The sequence below is a fragment of the Oncorhynchus masou genome, chromosome 29 (assembly GCF_036934945.1).
Source record: "Oncorhynchus masou masou isolate Uvic2021 chromosome 29, UVic_Omas_1.1, whole genome shotgun sequence".
NCBI classification, from domain to species: domain Eukaryota; kingdom Metazoa; phylum Chordata; class Actinopteri; order Salmoniformes; family Salmonidae; genus Oncorhynchus; species Oncorhynchus masou.
In genome coordinates, this window is record NC_088240.1 from 24,661,267 (window position 1) to 24,674,123 (window position 12,857).

The 12,857-nt window shown below is 42.1% G+C and overlaps 1 protein-coding gene across 1 annotated transcript in view; it reads right to left on the reverse strand.

The window, feature by feature from the left end:
* Window positions 1-8,676, reverse strand: part of htr2aa (5-hydroxytryptamine (serotonin) receptor 2A, genome duplicate a) — a 39,316-nt gene extending 30,640 nt beyond the window's left edge. Inside the window, exon 1 of the mRNA XM_064944351.1 lies at window positions 7,061-8,676. Coding sequence (XP_064800423.1) covers window positions 7,061-7,544 — 484 coding nt within the window. The 5' untranslated portion in view covers window positions 7,545-8,676. The remainder of the gene's footprint in view (window positions 1-7,060) is intronic.
* Between the last annotated feature and the right edge of the window lie 4,181 nt (window positions 8,677-12,857).

Genomic DNA, 12,857 nt, shown 5'->3' on the forward strand with positions numbered 1-12,857 from the left:
ATAAATAAATACATCCCCCAATCCACTACCTCTGCCTCTAACTGCAGCATTTACACAGTAAAGCGCTGGTGGGCTCCAGTAGGTAGAATTTGAAACACGGGGCCTGTACCAATAATACAGACGCATAAACAGTGGATCAGAAACAAACTATCAAATATCCATGACTATGACATCATGTACCAAAGAACCCCAAATGAGGGTAGTTATGTAGCTCAAATAACGGTGGGAGGATAAGCAAGAAAAGATGTTCGCCTCTCTTGATCTCTCCATTTCTCTTTCTCGGGTCTGTTTTCTAAATCCTTTCTCAAACTGCCCCTGTATCAAACACCTATATACTCAGTCAGCCTCCTCTTCTCTCCGTCTTTCTCTTTCTCTCCCTTTCTCTCTCTCGCTCTCTCTTGTCCCTCTCTAGTCCCGTTTATACCTGGTGCTAACATGTGTCCTTTGTCCTGATATTGTCTACATTCTAATTTTGCCCACATTTCCCAAAATGTGTTTACGCGTGGTATTACAATGTGTCTGTTATCCATCCACTGTGTCTGCATTTTGAACAGGTTTCCTGGTCCCATATGCAAATGATTTCACAGCTATTCTTTCAAAATAACATTTATTTATGTATTTATTGTAAGACACATTGATGTTCTCAGTCAATGGTACCACCTGCCAATGATTTTAGAGGGCAAAATAATGATGATTTAAATAGTTTCTCTATCCCAATATGTCGACACTTGTAAGATATCCAGACACAATGTGTGTCTGACTATCTCCAGAGGTGGAGATAGTGATCACAATGTGTCTTTTGATTGTCTACACCTTTCTAAAAATGTGGGCATATTCAGAATGTGGACAAGATCAGGACCAAGGATGCAAGTTAAAACCAGGTATAAACAGGGCTTCTGTCTCTTCCCTCTGTCTCTCTCGTTCAGATGTTTCTCTCCCAGTCCCTCCCTTGATTGAAGCATCAGGAACTCTATCATTCCCATCTCTTGTCTTTCGCCCTAGAAACCAATTTGTTTATTTTCCTCCTCTTGTATCTCTCCGTCTGTGATTTACCTGAGGGGTATACTACAAAGCAGCATCGATGAGTTAGCCAGCTAACATACTGTATGTGTTTTTGGTTGTTAAGTAGACCATGCCCTTTGAAGTTTATATCTTTAAAACATATATATTTAGGCAAGTTAACAGGCTAACTCCTTGATCCTGCATTGTTGTATACCCCTATTTTGCCCTGCGAACACATCTGGTTCTCTGAGAGCAGATAATGACAAGGCTTTGTTTTGTGTTTGGTTGTGTCTGAGAGGAAGCTGCTGAGACACAGTCTTTCCTTCATTTTTTGTCCTTTAGCAGACACTCTTAAAAGAGCAATTAAGTGCCTTGCTCAAGGGCACATCAACAGATTTTTCACCTAGTCAGCTTTGGGATTCAAACCAGTGACATTTTGGTTACTGGCCCTACGATCTTAACCGCTAGGCTACCTGCCACCCTAATTCTCATGCTGGCTGCTCTTTTGAATCTTGTTTTGTTTGCCAGTCTGCTGCTGGCTTGACCTGAAATTTCCCCCGTGTCTGGCTAAACGTCTGAGCACAAAACAAGTTTTCTCCCTAACCACAAAACCACTCATCTCTCTCTCTCTCTCTTGTTCTCTCTTTCTCTCTCTCTCTCTCTCTCCCTCTCTAGTCCATCACCCAGGGGATTAGGTCTATTTTTACCAAGGGGGTAATCTTCTTCTATAAAGACAGTCTAAAGAGCGAGGGTCAAAGGATTTTACGGGGTTATATGAAACACATTTCCCCTTGGTTAAGCATTAGTCATAACCCACTGGGCAAAAAATGGTTGAATCAACGTTGTTTCCACGTAATTTCATCCCCAGAAAATCTATGCGATGACGTTGAATCAACATGGAAAACTAATTGGATTTGCAAAAAATAAACATAAGGGTATTTCGTCTTTTTTCAACCAACTTTTACCTAAATTAAATTTTTTGATTTCACATGAAAATCAACTTAAAGTCAAACAAAACTAAACGGTGAACTGATATGTGCCCAGTAGGAAGACAATGATTCATTCTCTATGTCATGATCTAGACAACACCAAGAAACTAGAGCACACTTACTGCATCGGCAACAGAACATGGCATACCTGCCTGTCAAAAATGTCTGTCTTCAAAAACACAAACTCTTCAAAGAGGTCTCTGTTTTTCTCTGTCATGCACCCCTCTAAGAGCGAAACAGTGCATGAGCGGAAGCAAAACAAAGCAAAGGAAAGGAGAGCGATTAAAGCCATGAAAGTGGTGGAGGTGGGAGACACAGACCAGGTATCAGGATCCTGGCATAACCGAGAAGAGAGAGAGACAAATCAATAAAGAGATTCAATCATTTCCTTATTTCCAGAGGGCAGTAGAGCTAAATGAGTGGCGAGGCTGAAGAAAGGTGCTGTCTTCCTAACAGTCCCACAGGACAGGACTGGAGGGTCTGGCTAACCTCCATTAAGACCATAACAGAGTACTCTGTTCTCATGAACATCCAGACATCGCCTTTGGTGACCACTCAGCCCAGTTAAAAGTGTCTATAAAACAGAGTGATTGATTATAACTCAGTGGACCATGAAGGCCTTAATCTCGCAAGCCTTCTAAGAATGGCTGTCAGGTGAGACTATTCATGTTCATCTTCTACCCTACCTTGAATCAGAGCCCTATGGGGCTGTAATCTGGTGTCACCACCGAAAGGCAGACAATTAATAAACCCTTACATAATCTATAGCAATGGCAAGCTAATAAATTATTGGTTGACTCTGGACACTGTTCAAAGGGTAAAACCTAATTTATATGCATTCATAAGAATCAAGACATCTAATCCCCAACATCATGTAATAGACAGACAGGCCTGTAATACAGTTGTTGTTCTCTCTGTAATGAAAAGATTCTCTGTTTCCTCAGTCTTTTCATGTGCCAGATGAATTCAATCCACTGTGGGCAATTTAGCGACAAAGTAGCAACACAAGAAAATAATGACAAAGTATCTAACGAGTTTCTGTTGGCATCCCAACGTTTAATGAGTTCTTTTGTCTGCTTATTAAAGGGGAACATCTAATAAGCAGCAGAGGTCGTACTTTTCACAGAAGCACACTTCCTTCAGACTCATTTACTACACTCCTCATTTTCATGCAAATGAGGTCTCTACTTAGGGATTAAAGCTCCTTATAAAAGCAGACTTGTGACATTTACACATTTAGAAAGGCACGGAGAGGGACTTAGGAAACAACAGACTGTCTAACTCCAATCCCTGGAGAAGCTGGGAAAGAGAGAGAGATCTATTCAGAGAGAGTCAGCACTCTATTCAGAGAGAGTCCTCTCCACTCCATGTTTCAGGTGAAAAAAATGTTGGGGACATTCATTACTTGCACAAAGCATTGTGGGTATGTGGTATGTTCACCAGACCAGATGGGGGTGGAGGCTTCTAGTAAGGGGACCATAAATCAAAATACAAAGCCATATAGGCAAATATCTGACAGCTTCCACTGTACATGTCTATCCAGCTTCCAGAGTAAAGATCTCTCTAAGGGATGCTCGCAATATAGCCCATATTCAGTAACAATCCCAGTAATTGGTACTTTCAATGCTACCAGATTATTAGATACACCCGTCCAGAACAGGGTCAGACCCGGCCTAGCCTCCAAAATAGCCTGAATTCTTTTGGAGCATTCTACACAATGTCGGAACCGTTCCACAGTTGCTGCAGATTGGACGGCGGTACATAGGTGCTTCCGAGTGGCGCAGTGGTCTAAGACACTGTATTTCAGTGCAAGCGGCATCAATTCCAGGCTGTAACACAACCAGCTGTGATTGGGAGTCCTATAAGGCAGTGCACAATTGTCCCAGCGTCTTCCGGGTTAGGGTTTGGCCGGGGTAGGCAGTCATTGTAAATAAGAATTTGTTCTTAAATGACTTGCCAAGTTAAATAAAGGGGGGAAAAATGATTCAACATTCATGCTGTGAACAGCCAGTTCCATCTCATGTCAAATATGTTCTATTGGGTTGAGGTCTGGGGACTGTGCAGGCCAATCAAGTAAACTGAACTCGCTGTCAGGTTCCAGGTTTTCCACTCATCAGTTGTCCAGTGTTGGTGATGGCGTGTCCACTGGAGCCACTTCTTCTTGTTTTGAACTGATAGTAGTGGAACCCTGCATGGTCATCTGCTGCAATATAGACAATCTGTGATAAGGATCAACAAGTTGCGCATTCCGAGATGCCTATCTGCACACCATTGTTGTTCTGTTTGTGGACCGCCTGTGAACTTACAAGATTCTTGCCATTCTTCTTCGACCTTTCTCATCAACTAGCTATTTTCGCCCACAGGACTGCCGCTGACTGGATGTTTTTTGTTTGTCGCACCTTTCTCGGTAAACCCTAGAGACTGTTGTGCGTGAAAAGCCCAGGAGGGCGGATGTTGCTGGGATACTGGATCCAGTGCTCCTGGCACCGGCGCTCATACCGTACCACGCTCAAATTTGCTTATGTCACTTGTTAAGGCCATGCTAACGTTCAATAGAACAGTAACAAGATGCCTGTCTGTCTACTTTATATAACAAGCCACAGCCATGTGACTCACTGCCTGTAGGAGCGATACATTTTTGTGAACAGGTTGGTGTCGGTAATAAACTAGCCGGTGTATATAACATATAAATATAACCAAAATATCAACACATTGCAAAACCACAAGAACAAAATGTCTTGAATTAAAATTCTCCAAATATTTCTCTACTTATTATTGAGCCACTTGTGAAAAAACAAACAGCTGGTGTTTCCACGCATTACTTAATCATTCTAACAATTTTAATAATAATGTTAAACAACCAACTAAGTCTGTTGAACACAACAATGAAGAATGTCAGTGCAGACAAAAAAATCCAAATTGTATCCGTAAAGTTCATAGAAACATGTCAAACGATGTTTATATTCAAACCTCAGGTTGTTTTAAGACTAAATAATAGATAATATTTCAACCTTTTATATTGACAATAACGTTGTCAATATAAAAGGTAAACAAGAAAGGCAATCTCTCTGGTCGCGCGCATGAAAAAGCTCTGTGACACTGCAGGGTCCACTCAGAATACAAGCCTGAAACAATTTCTAAAGACAGTTGACATCTAGTGGAAGGCATAGGAGCTGCAATTTGAGTCCTAAGTCAATGGATACTGTAATGGCATTGAATAGAAAACTACAAAACAAAAATAAATCCTACTTCCTGGATGGATTTGTCTCAGGTTTTCGCCTGCCAAATCAATTCTGTTATACTCACAGACACTATTTTAACAGTTTTTTAAAATCCAAATCTACCAATTTTATGCATATCCTATCTTCTGGGCCTGAGTAGCAGGCAGTTTAATTTGGGCACGCTTTTCATCCAAAATTCTGAATGCTGTCCCCTACCCTAGAGAAGATAACGTAGAGCTCCAGTCAGTATTAGATTGAGTATCTAGAAATAGGCTGGTGCTAAATATCTCAAAACTAAAAGCATTATTTTTGGGACAAATCACTCAATCAAACCTAAACCTCATCTGGATCTATTATTGAATAATGTGGCGATTGAGCAAGTTGAGGAGTCTAAACTGCTGGCTGTTACCGTAGATAGCAAGCTATCATGGTCAAAACATATAGACTCAATGGTTACTAAAATAGGAAAGAGGTCTGCTTTCTTGACATCTCAGTCAACCAAACAGTTTTTTTAGGCAAGAAAAACATAAGCAAATTGCAGTTTGTCCAGAAGAGAGCAGCATGTATTGCATTTAGATTTACACGGAAGGTGAATGTCAATGACATGCATTTCAATCTCTCCTGGTTCAAAGTTGAGGAGAGATTTACTGCATCATTGTTGGTCTTTGTGCGAGGTATTGACAGTATCTGTTCAAGCAGTTGGCACACAGTTCGGACACTCATCGACATCAAACAACACGTGCAACCAGAAGTCTCTTCACAGTCCCCAGGTCCAGAACAGAGGCTGGGAAGCAAACAGTATTAAATAGAGCCATGACCAAATGGAACTCTCTGCCACCACAGGTAACTCAAGCTAGTAATAAAACCAGATTCAATAACCAGATAAAAGAACACCTCGTGGCACAACAGGGACTGTGAACAGACATTGTTTCCTGTTTGGACCCCAGAAAGAGAAGTGCCTGCATCGGCAGCAGCTAATTTGGGATCCTAATAAATATGAAATACATACTAAATACTACTATAAATAAATGAAGAGTTTCATTCCAAAACACTATATATCCATTTTCAGAAATGTAGGTAAATTAGCTTTTATTGTTTAAATAAATTATGAAAGAGATTGGTGTGTTTTTTTCACTAGCTAATCATTGTATGGGGTTGTTCAATGACAGACATATTTATTTAAAATCTATCACTTGATGGTTATATTTCAGAGACAAATAATCAGGTATTTTTTTCACAAAATGCTATATGCCTCACTCAGAGAAATAAGTAGTACTGCTAGGTTTTACACAGTCAAATGTAACAAATAATTACATTTTTAATAAAGAACTGTACACATGATACATTTGTGACATCAATATTTAATTAAAAAAATATATATATAATAACTCAATACAGTAATAGGAGATCTGTATGTAAAACATTTACATTTGACATTTTAGTCATCTAGCAGATGCTCTTATCTAGAACGACTTACAGTACCTGCATTCTTCTTAAGATAGCTAGGTTAGACAACCAAATCCTGTACAGTCAAATATACAGGATACGACCATTCCATTCCAGATAAGCAGTGGATATATAGCATTTTGTAAAAAAAAACACATTTTCATAAAAATCTCAAATCTATGAATACAAAATCTGAGAACACTAATGTAAATGTCAAATATACAAAACACACTCTTGTTGATAGACTTTGTAAGTATTATGATGTCATTCTCTGTTTTCTGTTTTTTTTTGTACGTCTTTACTGTGCTGTGTCTGAGCCTGTACGTGTGCAAGCCAAAGACACATGTTAATGTTTAACCAAACAATGAGACAATACATTTTTGAACTTGAGCTGGAACTCACCATAGAGAATTGTCACCATGGAGATGGGCATGACCAGGATGCCCAGCAGCATGTCGGCGACAGCCAGTGACATCAGGAAGTAGTTGGTGGCGTTCTGGAGCTTCTTCTCCAGAGACACTGCGATGATGACCAGGATGTTACCCGTCACTGTAACGGCAATGACCGCCAGGATCAGCAAAGCAGCCCAGTTCTTGTCCACTGCTTTCATCCCCTTCACACACTGCGATGATGCCAGAATCCTTGCTTCATCACTGTAAACCTTGCCGCTATGCGTCCAGTTGCCTGGTGGAAAGTCATGCACATTGCTGCCATCATTCCCGTTACACCCATTTGAAAAATTCCTGCTTTCATTTCCCAGAAGTCTCTCTGGACCATTAGGCCAAGGGTCAGGGTCGGGGTCAAAGGACGGAAGCGTTATGGCTCTGACGGCAGAAGAGATCAACTCCGATACGTTCCCATGCAGGTTCATTATGTCAGTCGCCATACACCTCCAGCACGTCCCTTACAATGGCACACTAACTCTTACAAGTCTGTTACGTGGTGAGAGAGGAGCAGAGAGGGATAGGTCTGGTCCTTAAGAGTCTCCACATGCTCAGAGCTCAGTCAACTCTCATAACGTCTGTCAGTGTTAAACGACATGTGGGATTAAGTCAGAGAAGGCTGTCCATGGGTACAGACTTCACCTCGGTTAATTCTTGAAGTAGTCGTAGCTAATGACGGACGGAAACGGAGAGCAACAATAACTTAGCAAAACCCCCCCAAACAATAGAGAGCTCTATGACTTTTGCTCTGTTTCAAGTATTCCAAACCGGAGGGCAAATACCCTAAGCACGATATCTCACATTCAATCCTTTTCTCAGGTCCACATTATTACCTGTTGATCAAAGAGGTTGAATCCATTTGAAATCAGGAAAGTATAATGATAAGTGCTCAACTCCAGTGTGCCAGTTTGGACAAGAAGGTATCCACACTGTCAGAAGGCAGCGATCGCTCGGTTTAAACCTGACATCGTCATTTCAATGGAGAATATGAGACAGGAGGTATGTGTTTGTCAGAAAATTCTCAGGTGTCTCTGCTGCGCTCGCTAGGAACTGCACCTGTGTGTGTCAGTGCTATGGAGATGGATCAACAGCATAATGAGTGACGACAGGTGTCACAGACACTCTTCCTCCCTTTCTTACTGTCACACACACACTTCCAGCCAGGTCCGCCCTCTGAGCTGGGAAGGTGGTGAGTTTCGCCGGATGTGATGGATGGAAAATGGTGGTTTGGGAAAAACAGTCACACTGAAAACATTCCTCTACCTTTATTCCGTTTCTCCTTTTTTTCTTCCATATTCCTTCAGCCCTTTAGTCCAGCCTCTACAGAGCCCATATCGTTTTGATTCCTCTTTGACAAAAGACAGGGTCTTCAGGTCCCCTGATTATTAGGAAGTCTCCTACAGCTCTACACCTCACCTCAGCCACCAGTCACTGAGCACTACTCCACTGTGTGCCGTTTCTTCTCCCTCACACACACACTCACATGCGCTCTCCCTGCCTGCCTCAATCTCTCGCTCTCTCTCTCTCTCCCTGCCTCTTGTTCGCTCTCCCTGCCTCTCTCTCTCTCCCTGCCTCTTGTTCGCTCTCCCTACCTCACTCTCTCTCTCCCTGCTTCTCGCTTTCCCTGCCTCACTCTCTCTGTTCTGCTCCCCTCTCCATGCATCTCTCTCTCTCTTCCTGGTTCACTCACTCTCTCTCGGTCTCCCTCTCTTTCTCTCTCTCTCTATCACTCTCACACAGGGCAGGCTTTCTGTACTGTATTTCAGGCAGCTCTCCCTCCTGGCACATTCCAGGTTAGGTCTTCAGTTTACACACAGTAGCTTTAGGAGTTGTTCTGTGAGAGCTCATAAAGGTATTGCTTCGCAGTGAGAAATCAGTTGAATCCAGGCAGCATAGTGTGCATACAGGGGTCTTTCTGAGCAGTGTCTGTGCCAAGTACCACAGAGCAAGAGAGCACCCTGTTGTGCACGTACCCCCCTGTTGTGCTGCCTTCACTGAAGGACCACCTCATTCCTCCCACTCTTGGGTCTCTCACATACTGTAACGCACGTCGAAATGTGTAGACCAAGGTGCAGCATGATTTGGGTTCATCATAATTTATTTGAATGTGAACCAGCAACAAAAACAATAAAGAGAAACAAACAAATGAAAGTACAGCCTTATAGGGCTTAAAAGCAGCAATACAAAAACAAGATCCCCACAAACAACAGGTGGGAAAAGGCTACCTAAATATGAACCCAATCAGAGACAACGATAGACAGCTGCCTCTGATTGGGAACCATACCAGGCCAATGTAGAAATACAAAAACTAGACTACACATAGAAATAATAAACAAGAACACCCCCCAGTCACGCCTTAACCTACTCCACCATAGAAAATAAAGGCTTTCTATTGTTAGGACTTGACACATACTCGCTCAAACAGAAACATGTAGGAAGACAAAGTACAAGCACACACACACACATTACATATTTAGATACATACTCAAGCATACATAAACTCAGCAAAAAAATAAACGTCCCTTTTTCTGAACCCTGTCTTTCAAGGATAATTTGTAAAAATCCAAATGTCTTCGCAGATCTTCATTGTAAAGGGTTTAAACACTGTTTTCCGGCACCGGCAGAGATGGCCGCCTCGCTTCGCGTTCCTAGGAAATTATGAAGTATTTTGTTTTTTACGTGTTATTTATTACATTATTACACCACCCAGGACAATGGATCGGATCCCAGCCGGCGATCCAATACAACGATGCCGTAAAAGGGGCAGACGAAGCAGTCTTCTGGTCAGGATCCAGAGACGGGCACATCGCGCACCGCTCCTGAGCATACTACTCGCCAATGTCCAGTCTCTTGACAACAAGGTTAATGAAATCCACCCTACCTGACACCCTAGACCCACTCCAATATGCTTACTGCCCCAATATGTCCACAGACGACGCAATAGTAACCACACTGCATACGGCCCTAACCCATCTGGACAAGAGGAATACCTATGTGAGAATGCTGTTCATCGACTACAGCGCAGGATTTAACACTATAGTACCCTCAAAACTCGTCATCAAGCTTGAGACCCTGGGTCTCGACCCTGCCCTGTGCAACTGGGTCCTGGACTTCCTGACGGGCCGCCCCCAGGTGGTGAGGGTAGGTAACAGCATCTCCACCCCGCTGATCCTCAACACTGGGGCCCCACAAGGGTGCGTTCTGAGCTCTCTCCTGTACTCCCTGTTCACCCATGACTGCACGCCTCCAACTTAATCATCAAGTTTGCAGACAACCCTACAGTGGTATGCTTAATTACCAACAACGACAAGACGGCCTACAGGGAGGAGGTGAGGGCCCTCGGAGTGTGGTGTCAGGAAAATAACCTCACACTCAACGTCAACAAAACAAAAGAGATGATCGTGGACTTCAGGAAACAGCAGAGGGAGCATCCCCCTATCCACATCGGCGGGATAGTAGTGGAGAGGGTAGAAAGTTTTAAGTTCCTCGGCGTACACATCACGGACAGACTGAATTGGTCCATCCACACAGACAGCATGGTGAAGAAGGCACAGCAGCGCCTCTTCAACCTCAGGAGGCTGAAGAAATTTGGCTTGTCACCAAAAGCACTCACAAACTTTTAGAGATACAGAATCGAGAGCATCCTGTCGGGCTGTATCACCACCTGGTAAAGCAGCTGCTCCGCCCACAACCACAAGGCTCTCCAGAGGGTAGTGAGGTCTGCACAACGCATCACCGGGGGCAAACTACTTGCCCTCCAGGACACCTACACCACCCAATGTCACAGGAAGGCCATAAAGATCATCAAGGACAACAACCACCAGGGACCGAGAGACTGAAAAACAGCTTCTATCTCAAGGCCATCAGACTGTTAAACAACCACCACTAACGTTGAGTGGCTACTGCCATACATGTTAAAAATGTATCACTAGCCACTTTAACTTCTTGGTGACAGGGGGGCAGTATTGAGTAGCTTGGATGAATAAGGTGCCCAGAGTAAACTGCCTGCTACTCTGTCCCAGATGATAATATATGCATATCATTAGTAGTATTGGATATAAAACACTCTGAAGTTTCCAAAACTGTTTGAATGATGTCTGTGAGTATAACAGAACTCATATGGCAGGTGAAGACAAATCCAACCAGGAATGGGAAATCTGAGGTTTGTAGTTTCATTTAAAGTGGTTTCCTATCCAATATGCTGTGTCTATGGGGCCAGATTGTACTTCCCAAGGCTTCCAGCAGATGTCAACAGTCTTTAGAAAATTGTTTGAGGCTTCTATTGTGGAAAGGGGTTGAATAAGAGCAGTTTCAACAAGTGGACTAGGCTGTGGCCAATCAGTGGTTTACTGCGTGGTCACGCGGGTGCGCCGTTCCTTCTTTTTCCTCTGTAATGAATACGTTATTGTCCGGTTGGAATATTATTGAAGATTTATTATAAAATGACCCTAAGGATTGATTGTAAACATCGTTTGACATGTTTCTATAAACTGTAATGGAACTCTTTTGTCTTTTCATCTGGATTTGCGCTCACGCATTGTGCCTTTGGAATAGTGAACTAAACACGAACAAAATGGAGGTATTTGGACATGAATATGGACGTAATCGAACAAAACAAACATTTATTGTGGAAGTGGGAGTCCTAGGAGTGCATTCTGATGAAGATCAGCAAAGGTAAGTGAAGATTTATAATGCTATTTATGACTTTTGTTGACTCCACAATTTGGCGGGTAACTGTATGGCTTGCATTTGTGGCTGAACTCTATTCTCAGATTATTGAATATTGTGCTTTTGCCGTAAAGCTTTTTTGAAATCTGACACAGCGGTTGCATTAAGAACCGCTTAATTCTATGTAAAACATGTATCTTTCATCAAAGTATATGATGAGTATTTCTGTTATTTGATGTGGCTCTCTGCAATTTCTCCAGATGTTTTGGAGGCATTTTTGAACATGACGCCAATGTAAACTGAGGTTCTTAGATATAAATATGAACTTGATCAAACAAAACATACATGTATTGTGTAACATTGAGTCCTGGGAGAGTCATCTGATGAAGGTCGTCAAAAGTTAGTGATTCATTTTATCTATATTTCTGCTTTTTGTGACACCTCTCTTTGGTTGGAAAATGGCTGAATGCTTTCTGTGACTAGTTGCTGACCTAACCTATGTTCTGCTTTCTCCGAAAAGCCTTTTTGAATTTGGACACTGTGGTTAGATTAACGAGAAGTGTATCTTTAAAATGGTGTAAAATACTTGTATGGTTGAGGAATTTTAATTATGAGATTTCTGTTGTTTTGAATTTGGAGCCCTGCAATTTCACTGGCTGTTAGCGAGGTGGGACGCTAGCGTCCTGAACGATCCCAGAGAGGTTTTAAACAATGTCACTTAATATAATGTTTACATACCCTACATTGCTCATCTCATATGTATATACTGTACTCTATACCACCTACTGCATCTTGCCATCTTTATGTAATACATGTATCACTTGCCACTTTAAACAATGCCACTTAATATAATGTTTACATACCCTACATTACTCATCTCATATGTATGTACTGTACTCGATACCATCTACTGCATCTTGCCTATGCCGTTCTGTACCATCACTCATTCATATATCTTTATGTACATATTCTTCATCCCTTTACACTTGTGTGTATAAGGTAGCTGTTGTGAAATTGTTAGGTTAGATTACTTGTTGGTTATTACTGCATTGTCGGAACTAGAAGCAGAAGCATTTCGCTACACTCGC